Below are 15,407 nucleotides of genomic sequence, written 5' to 3' on the forward strand. Positions count from 1 at the left end.
TAATACACGATACATACTACGTGCATTCGGTATGTCTACCACACTTGACAAATTCTCTCTCGACAAATCGGCAGTTGTATTACTCGACGAAGGAGAAACTCAACTCCGTTGCACGCATCTGATTGTACTCTGTATACGTTATCACCTTTGCCTGTGTCGTATACACAGTCCTTTCTCCTATAGGGAAAATAGAATTTAGAATCATCGAATTGCCAGCGACATGGAAACCCATCAACATTTCATCGGATGGGAATGCAACGGCATGCTCGAATGCGAGGCGCAGCTTAGATCCTTAAACATTACGCAAGTAAAGCGACCTTTGCAGTATTCATAAGCGACATAACAGAAACTTGGCGAAGTAAGGAAGGAACGAACCAAAGAAGAGTAATACCGGGCAAAGTAATCCACCGTAATAGGTAACTCTATTTCATTAATGACCGTCATTAACGGCGAGCGGTCATGCCGTGTGGAGATGCTGGAAGCCGCGCTTAGTCCGCTTTGCAGTACGCATTCAACTACATTCTCTACGAATCAAATTATATTCTGCGACATTGAAGCAACATACGACAGCGCGTATCGATTATTATCGCGTCGTCCGACAAATGCGTTTACGATCGCGGTTATTGTCGTGACTCCCGTCAGATGCTAATGAAGCCAGTAAACGATTAAATTTACTCAGCCGGCGAGGTTGGCAACTTGAAAAATTGAACGTAGCTTGTTATTGAAACATGTAAGAAAATTAACGTCTATTGACGTTTCTTTGTAACTTATATTTGTATAAACAATATGTCATTATCTTTCGGAGTCAAATATTATCTGTTTTGTTTGTTAATGTGTACGGATTATTTTTTTTCTTATTACTACTAAACGATAAATTACATGAGTGCAAGTTTTAGTCGAAGATTCTGTTAATTCGGATAATCATCGATTAATCGAAATATGGTGAAAGTCACCCTTAATTTGCGACGATTAATCGTTATATCTCTGATACTTGTCACATACACACACACACACACACACACACACACTTCCATACACGATGCCATTAGATACTTATTCCTCCAGATACTCTTCCAGATGGTTCACGCGTAGTACAAAATTGCGCCTTTACATAAAATACTTCTGCCTCTATTCGTAATCACGAAAATGCAATTGCTTCGGATGAATTTTCTGATATACACCGTGGGTGGTGTGTGGCGGCCCATCAGGTGGTCGTCGAGCTTCGCTAAGTTGCTGTATAGCGCATTCACCTTCTGCACGATAGTCCCGTTGTACTTCCTGGTGCTGACCCAATTCATGGACCTCGTTCTCGTAGTCGATAACATGGACGATTTTACCACTAATTCCCTAATGTTTGTGACCATCATTGCTGTTTGTTGCAAAGCCACGATCGCGGTGATACGTCGAGATAGGATCATCGGTCTGGTGCAAACGTTGTCGCGAGAGCCGTGCAAGCCGCAAGACGTGGATGAATCAGCAATACAATCGAAATTCGACAAGTTCATCAGGTAAGTCGTTTCGTTCGGGGTGCGAACCACATTAAATGGAAATCGGTTGATCACTTTAGGTAACGTGACGTAACTAGACGCGTTTTGTTGGTGGGAAATACAATGTTTACTTTTTACGAACAAAATTTCCTTTTTAACGCATTCCATGCAAGACCAATATTAGATGACTTGTCATCCAAGCTGCGTATATTATTTTCCTTCCAACTCAATATTTTACGATCATGTTCCGATTTAGAGGTAAATTATCAAACGGCTGCTTGTATGCAGCATGGAACGTGTTAAGAACCGGAAATTCTCTTTCCTTCCAACTGAACGACCTTTGTTATAATATGTCAAGTTAATTGAATCGATCTATCTTTCCAATGCGCTTTTCATGCATCGGTATTGGTTTAAATTTTACGTTTCTAGGTCGTGTTCGATAAAGTATTCGCTTTTGGCGACCAGCTCCATCACAGGTCTCACCATCAGATCGGTGCTGAACGTTATGCAGGGTATCTTGCCTTACAGAGTATGGCTGCCGTATGACTCAAATATATCCTTGACGTTCTGGATCACGTCCATTCAACAGATCGTGTCCTTGATTTTCGCCACTATCATCAATGTCGGCACGGAAACATTGGTCTTAGGCCTGTTCCTCCAAACGTGTGCGCAACTAGAGATCTTCGAGAGGCGTCTTCACAAATTGGTGATCAGCAGGACAGCGAGTCGGAAGTGTTTCTCCGTCGATTCTGCGAGTTACAAAGAAGAAACAATTTCGAGATACATACGTCATCATCTCAGTATTTACAAGTTAGTCATATGAGTGTGTGTGTATATGTAATATAAAATTTTGTGTGAATATTTAATATAACATTTCGTCCGAAACCGAGTTGTCTCATCAGACGTGCGTCGCAGGTATGCCAAAACGGTAAACAACGTGTTCAACCAGGTACTCTTCATTCAATTCTTCGGCAGTATATTAACATTGTGTACGACTGTATATTATTTGTCGTCTCATATTATGGAATCCGAAGTTGCGACTCTGTTAATATACACTATTTGCATGTTCGTACAAATTTTTGTCTATTGCTGGTCGGGAAACGAGGTCTTATTTAAGGTGGGGAGCTATTTGAATTTCACTTTCCGTTCCAACGCACATACTTCATATCCTCGAGTCGAAATTTCTCCCCTGTATTCGACTCTTTCTATATTTTTGCTCTACGATTTTTCAGTGTTTGACATTTGACGTCTATTTTTTTCATATGGGATGTGATAAATTGCTTATTTCAAGTGCAACGTCGAGAAGCTCGAGTTTCGGATAAATGAAACTTATTGTTCTGAAATCCCTAAATGTGCAGTATGAAAATAAAAACGGAATCTCGACTCGATTTGAAAACTACATTAAACTGAATTTAAAGCTGACGATAGGCTGGCTCATCGTTTTACCGTAGACAAGTTATTTCGTTACTGACATGTCAACAGAGCGTGAGCATAGGAGATGCCGTGTATCATACGGATTGGCCTTTACTAACGATCAGCGAGAAGAAAGATCTGCTGATGATTATGAAGCGTAGTACAGTCCCCATCAAATTTACCAGTAGTTTTCTCATAACTCTATCCCTACAGTCTTACAGTAACGTTAGTATTATTATAATATACAGGGTTTCTCATTTACTACACATGAGAACTTCTACATTACGCTTCTCTTTCAGATACTGAAGACGTCGTACTCTTCGTTCAACGTGCTACAACAGTCCTGAGATAGTCCCGGGATAAAAATAATTAGAAACGATAAAAACAGTTGAGAACATCGCGCAAAATTATATCGGAAAAGCAATAATGATAATAGTGCTGTAGTATATTTGTAAAATAATAACGGCTGTATGTTGAAATTACCACCTGCATGTTTATCTGATCTTTATTATTCTTTGCATGAATTATGTTATAATAATTAGCGATATTTAGTAAAAGACGAGCTGGTGAATCCCGACTCGATTTGTCGCATGAGAAAAACAGCTGATTGTAGCTAAAAATAAAAAAATAGACCGTTTTTTGGTACACGATACGTACTACTGTGCGAGACACTCCGTACTTGTTTTACTATATTGATACGTTTTCCTCCGACATTCGTTCTACTCGACAAGGAGACGCGGACCCTCAACTTGAAAATCATATCCGTTTATACTGTACATATTATCCCCCTCCCCTGTTTTACCTCTTTGTTACATCGCCTCGCACCGCTGGACAATAAAGTCTTCTCTTGTGAGAGAAATATAATCTAGTACGTCGAATTGCTGGCGACGAGACATGAAAATCCATTAACATTTCATCGGATGGGAATGCGACGGTATGTTCGAATGCAAAGCACAGCGTGCCTTGAAACGTTGCAAATAGAGCGACCTTTACAGTATTCATGAATGAGACGGAGGAAACTTTGCGTAAGAAAGGAACGTCAAATCCCGACTCGATTTGAAAAGTGATATTCAGCGGCGAAGGGATCCACCGTAATAGGTAACTCTGTTTTATTAATAACCGTCATTAATGGCAAGGGATTGTACCGAGCGAAAATGGAGAAAGTGAAACCACGCGTAGTCCGTTTGCAATACGCATTCGACTACTTTTGCTTCGAATTTAATTATCGTCCGCGACATCAAAGCAACTACTTACAATCGCGCTGGCGCGTAACAATTTCATCGCGTTGCTGAATAAATGTTCGATAAATATGTTTGATAAATAATCTAGTACTTGGGGTAACTTTCAGCAAATTCTGATTAAGCCAAGCGATGATTAATTCAGTGCCAGCTCTCAGAGTCAAATATTGCTCGTTCTGTCTGTTAATTTATATGACATTAATTTTTTGTTTATTATTATTAAAAAGAAAAATTACAGAAATAAAAATTGCTGTTGGCAATTCTGCCGATTAGTCACCGATTGGTTTAATCGAAGTTTGACAAAAGTCACTCTTAATTCGTGACGGTTAACTGATATATCCCAGATATCTGACACCATTGGATATTTGTTTCCTTCCCGAATATTCTTCTAGATGTTTCACGCGTAGAGCAATATACTTTCTTCTCGATAAGCCGTTCGTAATTACGAGAATGCAAATACTCCGGTTGAATTTTTTGATATGGGTCGTAGGTGGTGTTTGGCGACCCCTCTCGTGGTCGTCGAACATCGCAAAGTTTTTGTACAACCTGTTCACCTTCTGCACAATCGTACCGTTATACTTTCTGATGCTGACCCAACTCATGGATATCGTTCTTATCGTCGACAATATGGACGACTTCACCACCAATTCTCTCATGTTGATGACTATCGTCGCCGTTTGTTGCAAAGCGACGATCGCTGTGTTGCGTCGGAACGGGATCATCAGCCTAGTACAGATGCTGCTGTCGGACCCGTGCCGGCCTCGAGATGAGGATGAATTTGCAATACAAGCGAAATTTAACAAGTTCATCAGGTGAGTACGAGTAATTACGCTAACTGACATTACGATAACCGACGACTATAAGTAGATTCTTGTGCGTTTCTGTCAATATCTATTGTTACGTCCTGGGTACTTCGGAAGTGCCTTGACCTGATCCGCAGACCTACCAGTACGTTTAGAACTCGCGAGTGCACGAGTAAGCGATATTTGTTGCGTACATCCTCTTCCAGGACGTAACACTATGAAAACCCAACGTAAATCTTGTTCTTCCTTCTCCTCCTTTCCTTTTTTCGTCTTCCAATGTCGACAGAGAGCTGAATATATAATTTACGAAAAGTAATCTCATTTAATTTCAACGTCAATTTAAATCGACTCTCCGCATTCTCGCAGGTCATGGTCGATAAAATATTCGCTTTTAGCGACGAGTTCCGTCACGGGTGTTACGGTGAAATCAGTGCTGAACATCATGCAAGGTATCTTGCCGTACAGAGTATGGCTGCCATACGATCCGAGCGTATCTCTGCTGTTCTGGATCACGTCTGTCCTGCAGATTGTATCCGTGATCTTCACCACGATCATAAACGTGGGCACGGAGACCTTGGTGTTCGGCTTCTTCCTGCAAACGTGCGCCCAGTTCGAAATACTCGAACGTCGTCTTCAGAAATCGGTGATCAGTAAGACTAAGCCACTGGCCAAGTTACCGCTGTACAAGGCGAATACTATGATATCAGAGCATATACACCATCACCTCCGAATTTTCAAGTTAGTCATTAGCAAGAAATCATATATATATAACGTGATCAGTTTAGTTTATTCTGCTGTTAGTGGACCGCTTGAAAATTTGTTTGTCTAGTATAACATGGCTGAAGGTAAGCTTTAAGATCGTCTGCATTCGGCGTGCATTGCAGATACGCAAAAACAGTGAACAGCATATTCAATCAGATTCTCTTTGTCCAGTTCTTCAGTAGTATATTGATACTGTGTACGAGCGTGTATTATCTATCGTCGCATATCACAGAATCCGAATCGGCGACTTTAGTGGTGTACACCATTTGCATGTTCGTGCAAATCTACGTCTATTGTTGGTCCGGCAATGAAGTCATACTCAAGGTAAGGCTATTTATTCTCTACAATATATTCTTAACGACGGGTGTGTTTGGTGAATCGAAACTCAAAATATTCTAAAAGTATTCTAAAATCCGACGGGGAATCGTACGTCGGGGACTCCTTCATTCAACTACGCGTCCTCCCTCGTTCTCACAAATACCTCAGACTGTCCCATTATTCTAATCGCGCAATGATTACGGAGTTATAAGTTTCACCTTCGAATTACTCTTACGCATTATATGATTCGTATAACTAAAATCGATAGTCATATTGAGCTCAACACTTGGAGCCATTACGTAAATCATGTAATGAAAATCATTAGCGCATCGAGGGTGCGAATGAAATACCTGTCGCGGACACACACCCGATTGCGGCGTAAAAAAGATCGGGATTAACGCGCTCTACAACGCAAGAGACGCGTGTCTAGTGTTTTTTTTTCTTTTGCACGGACGCGTAAGGATAATGTTTGCCAATTGTATTTAAGGTTGCATTTGATTGGGTTTCGATTAATGTGCTATTAAAATTGGAATATGTTCCCAAGGAAATAGATTGATGGTATAACTACCTCAATCGGCGATCTAATGGCATCTTTCATCCTTATTCCCGTCATGTTCGCAGAGTGCGAGCATAGGAGACGCGGTGTATCAAACGGACTGGCCGTCGCTGTCGGTCAGCGAGAAGAAAGATCTGCTGATGATCATGAAACGCAGCACGATGCCTATCAAGTTCACCAGCAGTTTCCTCATAACTTTGTCCCTCCAATCTTACAGCAACGTTAGTATTACCGATGCTATGTCGAGCGTGTAACGCCAAGAGATTCGTACTGCCACATTATGTAATTCCTCTTTCAGATCTTGAAAACATCGTACTCGACGTACAACGTGCTGCAACGGTCATGAGACATAAGTGATAATCGAGAATATACATACTAGGGCGTGATGATAACGATACTGTAGTTTCTGATCAATCAATGGCTGTGAATCCGAAGAGATCTTTGTCCATATGCATTTACCTTCGAGCTCACGCCTTCTCAAGTCTCGACGATTGGACGTTATTCCGAATTATCATCGATATTTCAATTCTACTGTTAGTCCTGCAAATTTTCCGATTTCGGTGTATTTCGAATATTGTCTCGAAAAAATGATAAAATAATATTTCGTCATACGCGTGTGCCACCTGCGCAAACACTCCGGACAATCTCGTTACACACGGCGGGCGGACACACGGATGGTTAACCCGATAATCATCTCTATTCGCATTACGTATTATCCCTCCCGTTGCGTTTATATTTTGTACTTTTATGCGATAAAATTAGGTTTTGTAGGAAAATGATCTTGTCTACAGAGTCGCTCCTCCGGGGGGTGACGTATGAAAATGGATGAATATTTAATTCGATGGGAATGAGACGGCATGTTGAAGTACAGCGGACGGCATCCCTTTTTCATTCGTTGCTCGACAACTTGAACGAGCCTGATAATTACAGTTTTCGCGCAGCACTCGGCATTCGGAGCGGGAAGTACCGTGCGTCGTAAATAGAAGAGGAAAAAAGCAGCTGCAATACGCGATTCCGCGCGGATATTATTAATGACCGTAATTAACGGCGTGCTATAGAATTACGTTCTACACAAGACAGGGTTACAAAGTTGACGAACCCTCCTTCGCATAACGAATCGGTTAATTGCAATTTAATTATCCTTATCGATACACGATATAGCCTTATTAAAGCAACGTTGCGCCCATATCGCATGGGGCATCCACGTATCGATTTCATCGTACAGCTCCGTAAAAATGTGAGAGACGGTATATTTCTCACGGGGAGAAGAAGAGAAGAGAAAAGCAGCGCGATAAGTAGTATCGACGCGCTCATTACGGTGCAATTAGGTCGTCGTCATCGTCGTTTTCTCAGATTCTTCTCTAGGATAGAGCAAGCGGATAGAGATTTTTACGGCAGGTGAATAAGGTTTATCACGGTCGTGGACGACGATTGGGAACGAACATTCAACGACGAGAGAAAGCCTTTAGGACGAATTAATACATTCGAGATATTCGGCGCTTGAGAGAGAATCTTTCGTCCGGACATCTCCGGCATGTACGGAAGCGACGCGACGCTTCTGAGCGATGCTTCACTGAATCACCCCTAATCGCCCGAGAGATGCAAATACTTCCGTTGAATTTCTTCATATACACTGTGGGCGGTGTGTGGCGACCCGTCGAGTGGTCCTCGAACCTCGCCAAGTTTTCGTACAACGTCTTCACGTTCTTCACGATCGTTCCGCTGTACTTCCTGGTGCTGACACAATTCCTGGATATCGTCCTAATCGTGGACAATATGGACGATTTCGCGACCAATTCCCTCATGTTCATGACTATCGTTGGTGTTTGCTGCAAAGCCACCGTGGCGGTGTTACGTCGGAACGCGATCATCGATTTGGTCGGGATACTGCTGAAGGAGCCGTGCAAACCTCGGGACAAAGACGAAATTATGATACAGGCGAAATTCGACGAGTTTGTTAGGTAGAGGTGTTTCGTTCAACAATGCGCAGTGGTCCAAGATAGATATTTCTTGGCCAAAAGTCGTTTCTTTCAAGTTTCACCTCAAATTGAAATATAGTTTTATAATGTTCTATAGTCAAATAATCATTAATTGTTATCATTTATTACTCTTTCATCGCTCATCGGTAAGTATGATGCTAGAAATATCGCTCATTCAAAGATAATCTTTAGCCGCATTTATCGGGCTGTCAAAATTCCTCGTAAAAATTGAATCGTGGCTGGCTAGCCGCAGGATAGTAAATTTGTGTCTAACGTTGCTGCCCAGACAGCAGAAAATATCCTTGGGATAATCCTGAAGATATCTTACATGTATCTATAAATGCGAAATATATGTAGGATATCATAATATTTCAGGAAATCCTAAGAAAAGTCCCTTGACTCGGATAATATGCGGATATCCTTTGGATGTTCTAAAGGCATCCGTTTAGTACGCAGAATAACATCCCTTAAAGGCATTTTCTGTGCATAAAAATAATCTTTATCGAGATTCAGAGTTTTAGCCGAAAGTTTTTACTTTCAAACTAGCTGTGCCGCCTCGGCGCAGCTAGCAATACCCCCCTCTGACGTTTCCAGGTCATGCTCGATTAAATACTCGCTTTTGGCGACGGGTTCCATCATGAGCTTCACGATAAGGTCGATACTGAACGTTGTGCAAGGTGACTTACCCTACAGAGTGTGGCTGCCGTACGACTCAAACAATACTCTATTCTTCTGGATCACGTCGATCCATCAGATCATCACCTTGACATTCGCCACCATCATCAACGTCGGCACGGAGACCCTGATCTTTGGCCTCTTCTTACAGACGTGCGTCCAACTCGAGATCTTCGAGTATCGTCTGCACAAATTTGTGACGAATAAAACGACGCACTTTCGTCGGGAGTATCTTTCGCGCGGCTTGTCGGGTAAAGCGAAAGCGATTTTATCGGGATATATACGTCATCATCTCGACATTTACAAGTTGGTCGCGTGAAATTTTATAGGCAATAATAATATAACTAAATAGAAACGTGTAGAAAAGTAATGTAAAATATTAGGGGCTTTCGCAAAAGTTTGTCGGATCGCCGATGATTTCGTCCGTATGACGAGTTACCGTTAGCGCAATCATTGTGAAATTTTCCGTCAACTGATAATGCCGTTATTGCGCAATGCTTTCACTATTTGCCTATCGGAATTTGCTATTTACTAAAAGAAATGTAGCTAAAAATCTGACGAAATTTCCACAAGCCTCTAATATATTAGTATCAAACAAAATGACGTGTAATACTAAACTACGAAAGTCTAATCCTGAGTATCTGCAATACTAACGTGACACGTCATTCCAGGTATGCTAAAACGTTAAACAACATATTCAACCAGGTACTCTTTTTCCAATTCTTCGGGAGCATATTGGTGTTATGTACAAGCGTGTATTACATGTCGACGCACATCACGGGGTCCGAGGCTGCAACTTTGCCGGCGTACACTATTTGCATGATCGTACAAATCTTCGTTTACTGCTGGTCCGGAAATGAAGTCATACTCAAGGTAAAATCGCTTCAAGGTAAAATGCTACATTCCAAAATCCATTCCCGGAAAGCGCGCGCGTGTACAGACAGGGCGATACCTGACTGACAACAAATTGGCGCGGCATTATCGTAAAGTAATCGTTCTTTATTGTTGTGTGAACAGAGTGCGAACATAGGCAGTGCGATATATCATATGAACTGGCCCTCGCTGTCGATCAGCGAAAAGAAGGATCTCCTGATGATAATGAAACGCAGTACAGTCCCTATAAAGTTTACTAGTAGTTTCTTGATAACTTTCTCCCTCGAGTCTTACAGCAACGTTAGTAATACTGTTGGAATTATAAAAGAATAAGTACTTATTTTTTTAACATGCTTTAAAATGCAAATATATCTCTGTAATATTAATAGGATTGTTCTCTCTCTTTCTCTTGTTTTACATTACAATTCTCTTTCAGATCCTGAAAACGTCGTATTCGGCATTTAACGTGTTACAACAGTCCTGAAATACAAACAATCGTAGACGCAATATTTCAGAAACGCAAAATATCGTAGATATTTTTAAAATAAATTTAGTGACTGTGTAAATCTACTTTCTGCTTATCTCTTCTATCAATCTCGATCTCGCTCTTTAACGTTCTCTCTCTCTCTCTCTCTCTCTCTCTCGTCTCATCTTATCGAACCGGTCTGCGTTCCGGGATGAGCGAAAACGAGTCGAGATAACGAGCCGTCTCCCTGTATCTTTATGTATTACCCTGGTAAGTTCCCTGACAATGCGTGATGATACACAGTATATAAGAGAAACAGCGAGTAGTTTTCCTTCCGTCTTTAAGGACGAATATATACCCATGGACAATAGTTGTAAATGTAGCGGAACGAAACGCTAAGTGATTAGCGTTTAGTGAATATATAATGCAATAATCACAAGTTTTTCTGACACATATATATAACAATATAGATTTAATAAATGTTTTTGAGATATATATTTGAGGAAACAATCACATAGTATGATATAATTGCCTATGTGCTATTGAGATAAGTAACACCAGAAATATTTTCCTTGCGTATGTGTGTAGATTGGAATAATTTATCTCGCATATTCTTTGCAAGCTTTGGTATGTTTCGGTATAAAAAAATAATCTCTTAGATATACATACCACTTTTTTCGCAATTTCCAGCCAATCAGTGCCAAATTGGCACATAATGCACAGGCTTCACGTCCTAAACGGATATCACATACAATGTGCTTGCAACAATAATATGAATGGCATCTTGGCACCTACGACAACGCCTATACGTAAAATAGTCATCTGCTCGTAAGACTAGTAAAACTACAGAGAGTAATGCACATGCCCACTAATGGATGCACAGTATACATAAATTTGGCAACTTTATTTCCGCTTAAAGATCCAGTGCAGAATGGTCCATCAAATTTTTCAACAAACTGCTCGACATCCTGAAAAAAAATATATGTTATTAGCTTCAGCGATCGTATGTCCGAATTGATTATTTTATCTTTAATTTAGTTCACGAATCTTTATCCGTAATATTAATGTCACATATATTTTATGACATTAACATTGCATCTACGCGAATCTTCTAGTGATTTTACGCTGCATACAATCCTGAATGCAAATTTAGGCCAAAATAAATAAACGAGTATTTAAAAAAAAGAATACAATTGAAAGCATTTAAAGGAATTGTGACCAAAGCCCAAATTTCAGGTTTTTTTTTTTATATCTTTCCCTGACTTTTCTACATTTTTCCTGACATTTTTAAATTTCCATAACTTTTTTCGGTTTTCATAGTTTTCATTAATAACTATTGTATTCATATAATACATACTTCTTCACCATATGGTCGTAAATGTACGAAGGAATCACTGTCACTGTGATGATATTTCCACCATTTTCAATCTCTACTGTAATATCTTTATCCTTCATCCCGACTACATTCTGTAAGGTATCAAATTAGATTCAGAGTTATTAATTATTTTGTCGGACTTAGGAAAATAGTAATAATATAAATTACATTGTGCATACCTTTCCATTAATTTCGAGTAACTGATGATCAGTTAGTAATCCATTTCGTGCAGCCGAAGAATCTTTAATTAAAGCGATTATTTTCCCATTCTTGAATTGAAATCCAACGTAACCCATGCTATCCTTGAGCATCGATACGGTACGCTCAAGCGGTCTGCAATAAAATTACAATGATTATTGATGTCACACGTGTAATATATTTGCAAAGGGAATAAACGCGATGAAGACATATAAATGCTTCAAAATTAAAATTTCTGAAAGACCGACCTATCGCGTATGACCACTTTAATTCCGTTGATGCTTGCGTTACGGAAAAGTGTGTGTACTTGATCCATCGAATATCCAGCAACGCACACTTCATTGATACTTAAGATTTGATCGCCAAAACGTAATCCGGCCATCGCAGCTGGAGAATTCTGGCTTACGAGACATACGAAAACGCCATTGTTTACTGAGTGTACTCGAACACCAACTTTTCCATCTTTATCCTTGCACAATATCAGCTGTAAAAAACAATAAAATGTTGATTTCATATTTTCCTAATATTAACTCAAGAGCTTCCAATTTATAGATTAGCAATATTTTGTTGTACATAGGATTTGCATTATCTATATAATAATTAATAACTCAAAATTCCGCAAGATGGTACAGAGCCTTTTTGTTAATCTCAATCCGTTCTACATGCTCATGAAATTTGTCCATTGAGTTCTGGGATACCTTGTATATGACTAATGATTAGAAATATAGAAGTATTTTAATATTAAGTCTAACCTCTCTAATGCCATTTGTTACAAAAGCTTTCTGCAAAGCCATCGACTGTCCGGACAGAGGAGCAATCATTCCTGACAATGAATTCCTTGTCTCATTAGGTGAAATAACTGCCATCTGAAATTATACGGTATACATACGATATCGTGAATGAATTAAAATTTCCAATTTTTCTTTAATAAAGTCGATAATCATAATGAAGGTAAATTCAATAACTTAACTTAACTGTTCATGACATTTATGTAAATGTAAATTAAGATGAAATATTCAGTATTGTACTGGTACTTGTTAATTACATTTTGACGCGTTGCAAGTGTGTATTCGGGCATATTTCGTGCAATAGCCTCCTCACTTAACTCAAGTCCCATGTAATCCAGTCCCAAGTCTTCTAAGTTTGGATACAACGGTGACATAGAAGGAAATTCGGCAGGAGCTGAGGGAATCGCAGGCCCTGATGATATTTTTGGGAGGGCATATTGCGACTCGATCTGCGCTTGAGCCTGTAATATTATTTCAATTGGTATAATTTATTCATTTGTTTATAAATTATATATGTTTATGTGTGTGTGACTTACCTTCATCAAATGATCCACATTCATATCTTCCAACGTAGGATAGAGAGACATTTTGATTCTTCCTTATAAATCTTTACTGTCTTATCTTCTTTCTTGAAGTGGTTGATAACAATATATTTTCAGTGGAACAAAAGATCAGAGGTGTTGATAATATGGTAAAATTTATCTGATTCAGTTTTGACTTTATCAGAATGACTTTTTATTATAAAAACTGTAAAATTATTTTATGTGCTTTAATAATTAAACTTTGCACATGAAAATAATGTGATATCTTCTCAATTTTATAAGACATAAATGATGGTATATATTTAACAGATTATTCATAATATTTTTTATTTATAATATTTAATCCTAATATCAGTATATATTTATTTATAATGTCCATTTGTCAGTATTTGTCAATTCATAAGAATAGATAGCTATATTAATATTGAGGTCAAATTTATGTTGTAGCATGGAAGACACAAAGAAATTAGATTCTGACAGTGGTTTTTCCTTCTCTTCTTCTTATTATTCGTGTCTCATAGAATTTATAGTAATAAAGTGCAGGATAAATTCCTCAAATCATTGACTCATAGCTATGTGTTGCAAGAGGGAGATTTACCATGTTACAAGAAGCGATTATTCATACGTAATGACATCATTTGTTGAAAAAAACACATGGTGTATTACACTCTAATTTTTATCGACATTTATACATAATACCAGTGCGACACATTTATTGAATACGTTAAATGCACGATAAAATATGTTGCAATTAAAATAGACGAAGATATGCTGACTCAACGCAGCTCAACGATTGATAACAAAAGTTCACATACCGATATCGTGACGAATATATATCGACAAACACATGTATTCCATAAGATTATGTGACTTACCAATCAATACAGGCTTTAATGCATCAACGCGCTACTGCGAATACAAAAACGCGTACACGCCTCACAGATAACAGTTGGACGATATTCTTCTTCGCGCTTCTCGCCGTAAACTGTCAACGCAATATCGGCATATCTCGCGGACGTGCACAACTGACAACTACGAGAACGACGCAGCAACGACGCTGCTGCTCGCCCGACCACAAAGATGAACTTAGAGAGAGTTCACACGGTGTCTGTGCAGACTCGGAAATGAAATGGTAGCAACGCCATTTCTTATCGATGAGTTTCGCAATGCATCCGATAAAAGAATCTTTTTCGCGCCCATTTCTAAACCATCATGGTTTGTAAATCTAATAAACGATTAACTCAACGGAATTGACCAATCGCACTGATCGGTTGAGCCCAATACGATTGGTCAATCCTGTTAAGTTAATGGTTGATTAGATTTAAATTACGATATTAAAAGTAGGCAAAAAGAATCTTTCGAAGTTCGTTGTAAGATGTCTTGAACTTATATTTTTCAATGATAAAGATAAAAAAGTCTTTTTAAACCGCTATTTCATCGGTCACGCTACCGAAAGCTTCGTCTGACTTGCCATCGATTCGTACTACTCGCGAAAAGAGGTCGCTGACCAACGTACTAATAATTGAGGCGGATGAACCTTACGGAATTTAGCGTAGGCGAGAAATTTCGCCGTTTAATCATTTCCTGCCGGTAATTCTGCTCAAATCAGCATTAATGATAACTGCAGAAATGCTGCTTCGACAATACAAGAAATTGAAAAATACAAAATTGCGAAATATATCTCACAGATAGGCGTTGCTTCACAATTGTGCGCAATACCTTTCTTCGTTCCTGTCGACCTCGCTCTTTTCACAACTTTCCGCTTTTGAGTTTCATCCAACCTCCAACGTCTCCTACGACTTCCTCCGTCTTCCCGCTGTCGCTCGAGCGTCGTCCGATTTCGCCGAGCGCAACTGTATTTCTCCCTGGTTTCGTTACATCGAAACATTGAATGAGTCATCGCGCGCGCTCAACTAAAATTAATACCGCGCCGA

The 15,407-nt window shown here is 39.4% G+C and overlaps 3 protein-coding genes across 4 annotated transcripts; 2 read left to right on the forward strand and 1 right to left on the reverse strand.

Annotated features, from left to right (window-relative positions):
* The first annotated feature begins 1,146 nt into the window (after positions 1–1,146).
* On the forward strand, positions 1,147–6,923 carry LOC106748489. Its single transcript, XM_014627061.1, has 9 exons — positions 1,147–1,508; positions 1,917–2,297; positions 2,403–2,604; positions 2,970–3,149; positions 4,571–4,950; positions 5,308–5,679; positions 5,826–6,027; positions 6,643–6,798; positions 6,876–6,923. The coding sequence occupies exons 1-9, from the start codon at positions 1,147–1,149 to the stop codon at positions 6,921–6,923; spliced, it is 2,283 nt and encodes a 760-aa protein (XP_014482547.1).
* Positions 6,924–8,176: 1,253 nt separating this feature from the next.
* On the forward strand, positions 8,177–10,590 carry LOC106748492 (odorant receptor Or2-like). The gene is made up of 5 exons (XM_014627068.1): positions 8,177–8,538; positions 9,151–9,537; positions 9,903–10,104; positions 10,249–10,404; positions 10,541–10,590. The coding sequence occupies exons 1-5, from the start codon at positions 8,177–8,179 to the stop codon at positions 10,586–10,588; spliced, it is 1,155 nt and encodes a 384-aa protein (XP_014482554.1). The 3' UTR covers positions 10,589–10,590.
* On the reverse strand, positions 10,485–15,387 carry LOC106748494 (syntenin-1-like). Of its 2 annotated transcripts, none has more exons than XM_014627070.1 (8): positions 15,193–15,387; positions 13,468–13,559; positions 13,189–13,392; positions 12,896–13,009; positions 12,392–12,627; positions 12,125–12,278; positions 11,928–12,037; positions 10,485–11,538 (listed from the first exon to the last, which is right to left on the reverse strand). In XM_014627070.1, the coding sequence occupies exons 2-8, from the start codon at positions 13,516–13,518 to the stop codon at positions 11,484–11,486; spliced, it is 924 nt and encodes a 307-aa protein (XP_014482556.1). In that variant the 5' UTR covers positions 13,519–13,559; positions 15,193–15,387; the 3' UTR covers positions 10,485–11,483. The 2 variants fall into 2 exon arrangements, with proteins under 2 accessions (XP_014482556.1, XP_014482555.1); XM_014627069.1 differs by lacking the exon at positions 15,193–15,387 and adding an exon at positions 14,349–14,564.
* Between the last annotated feature and the right edge of the window lie 20 nt (positions 15,388–15,407).

This window comes from Dinoponera quadriceps, unplaced genomic scaffold (assembly GCF_001313825.1).
Source record: "Dinoponera quadriceps isolate SergipeBrazil2010 unplaced genomic scaffold, ASM131382v1 scaffold2915, whole genome shotgun sequence".
In the NCBI taxonomy this organism is placed as follows: Eukaryota; Metazoa; Arthropoda; class Insecta; order Hymenoptera; family Formicidae; genus Dinoponera; species Dinoponera quadriceps.

Excerpts from the sequence above, each read along its gene's own strand:
- LOC106748494 (XM_014627070.1), bottom strand. The coding sequence starts at position 13,518 with ATGTCTCTCTATCCTACGTTGGAAGATATGAATGTGGATCATTTGATG. Across the intron at positions 12,279-12,391 it reads AAAGTGGTCATACGCGATAG|ACCGCTTGAGCGTACCGTAT; the intron begins GTCGGTCTTTCA and ends ATTTTATTGCAG. Across the intron at positions 11,539-11,927 it reads TACGACCATATGGTGAAGAA|GATGTCGAGCAGTTTGTTGA; the intron begins GTATGTATTATA and ends ATTTTTTTTCAG.
- LOC106748489 (XM_014627061.1), top strand. The coding sequence starts at position 1,147 with ATGCAATTGCTTCGGATGAATTTTCTGATATACACCGTGGGTGGTGTG. Across the intron at positions 2,605-2,969 it reads GAAACGAGGTCTTATTTAAG|AGCGTGAGCATAGGAGATGC; the intron begins GTGGGGAGCTAT and ends ACATGTCAACAG. Across the intron at positions 6,028-6,642 it reads GCAATGAAGTCATACTCAAG|AGTGCGAGCATAGGAGACGC; the intron begins GTAAGGCTATTT and ends TCATGTTCGCAG.
- LOC106748492 (XM_014627068.1), top strand. The coding sequence starts at position 8,177 with ATGCAAATACTTCCGTTGAATTTCTTCATATACACTGTGGGCGGTGTG. Across the intron at positions 8,539-9,150 it reads AAATTCGACGAGTTTGTTAG|GTCATGCTCGATTAAATACT; the intron begins GTAGAGGTGTTT and ends TGACGTTTCCAG. Across the intron at positions 10,105-10,248 it reads GAAATGAAGTCATACTCAAG|AGTGCGAACATAGGCAGTGC; the intron begins GTAAAATCGCTT and ends TTGTGTGAACAG.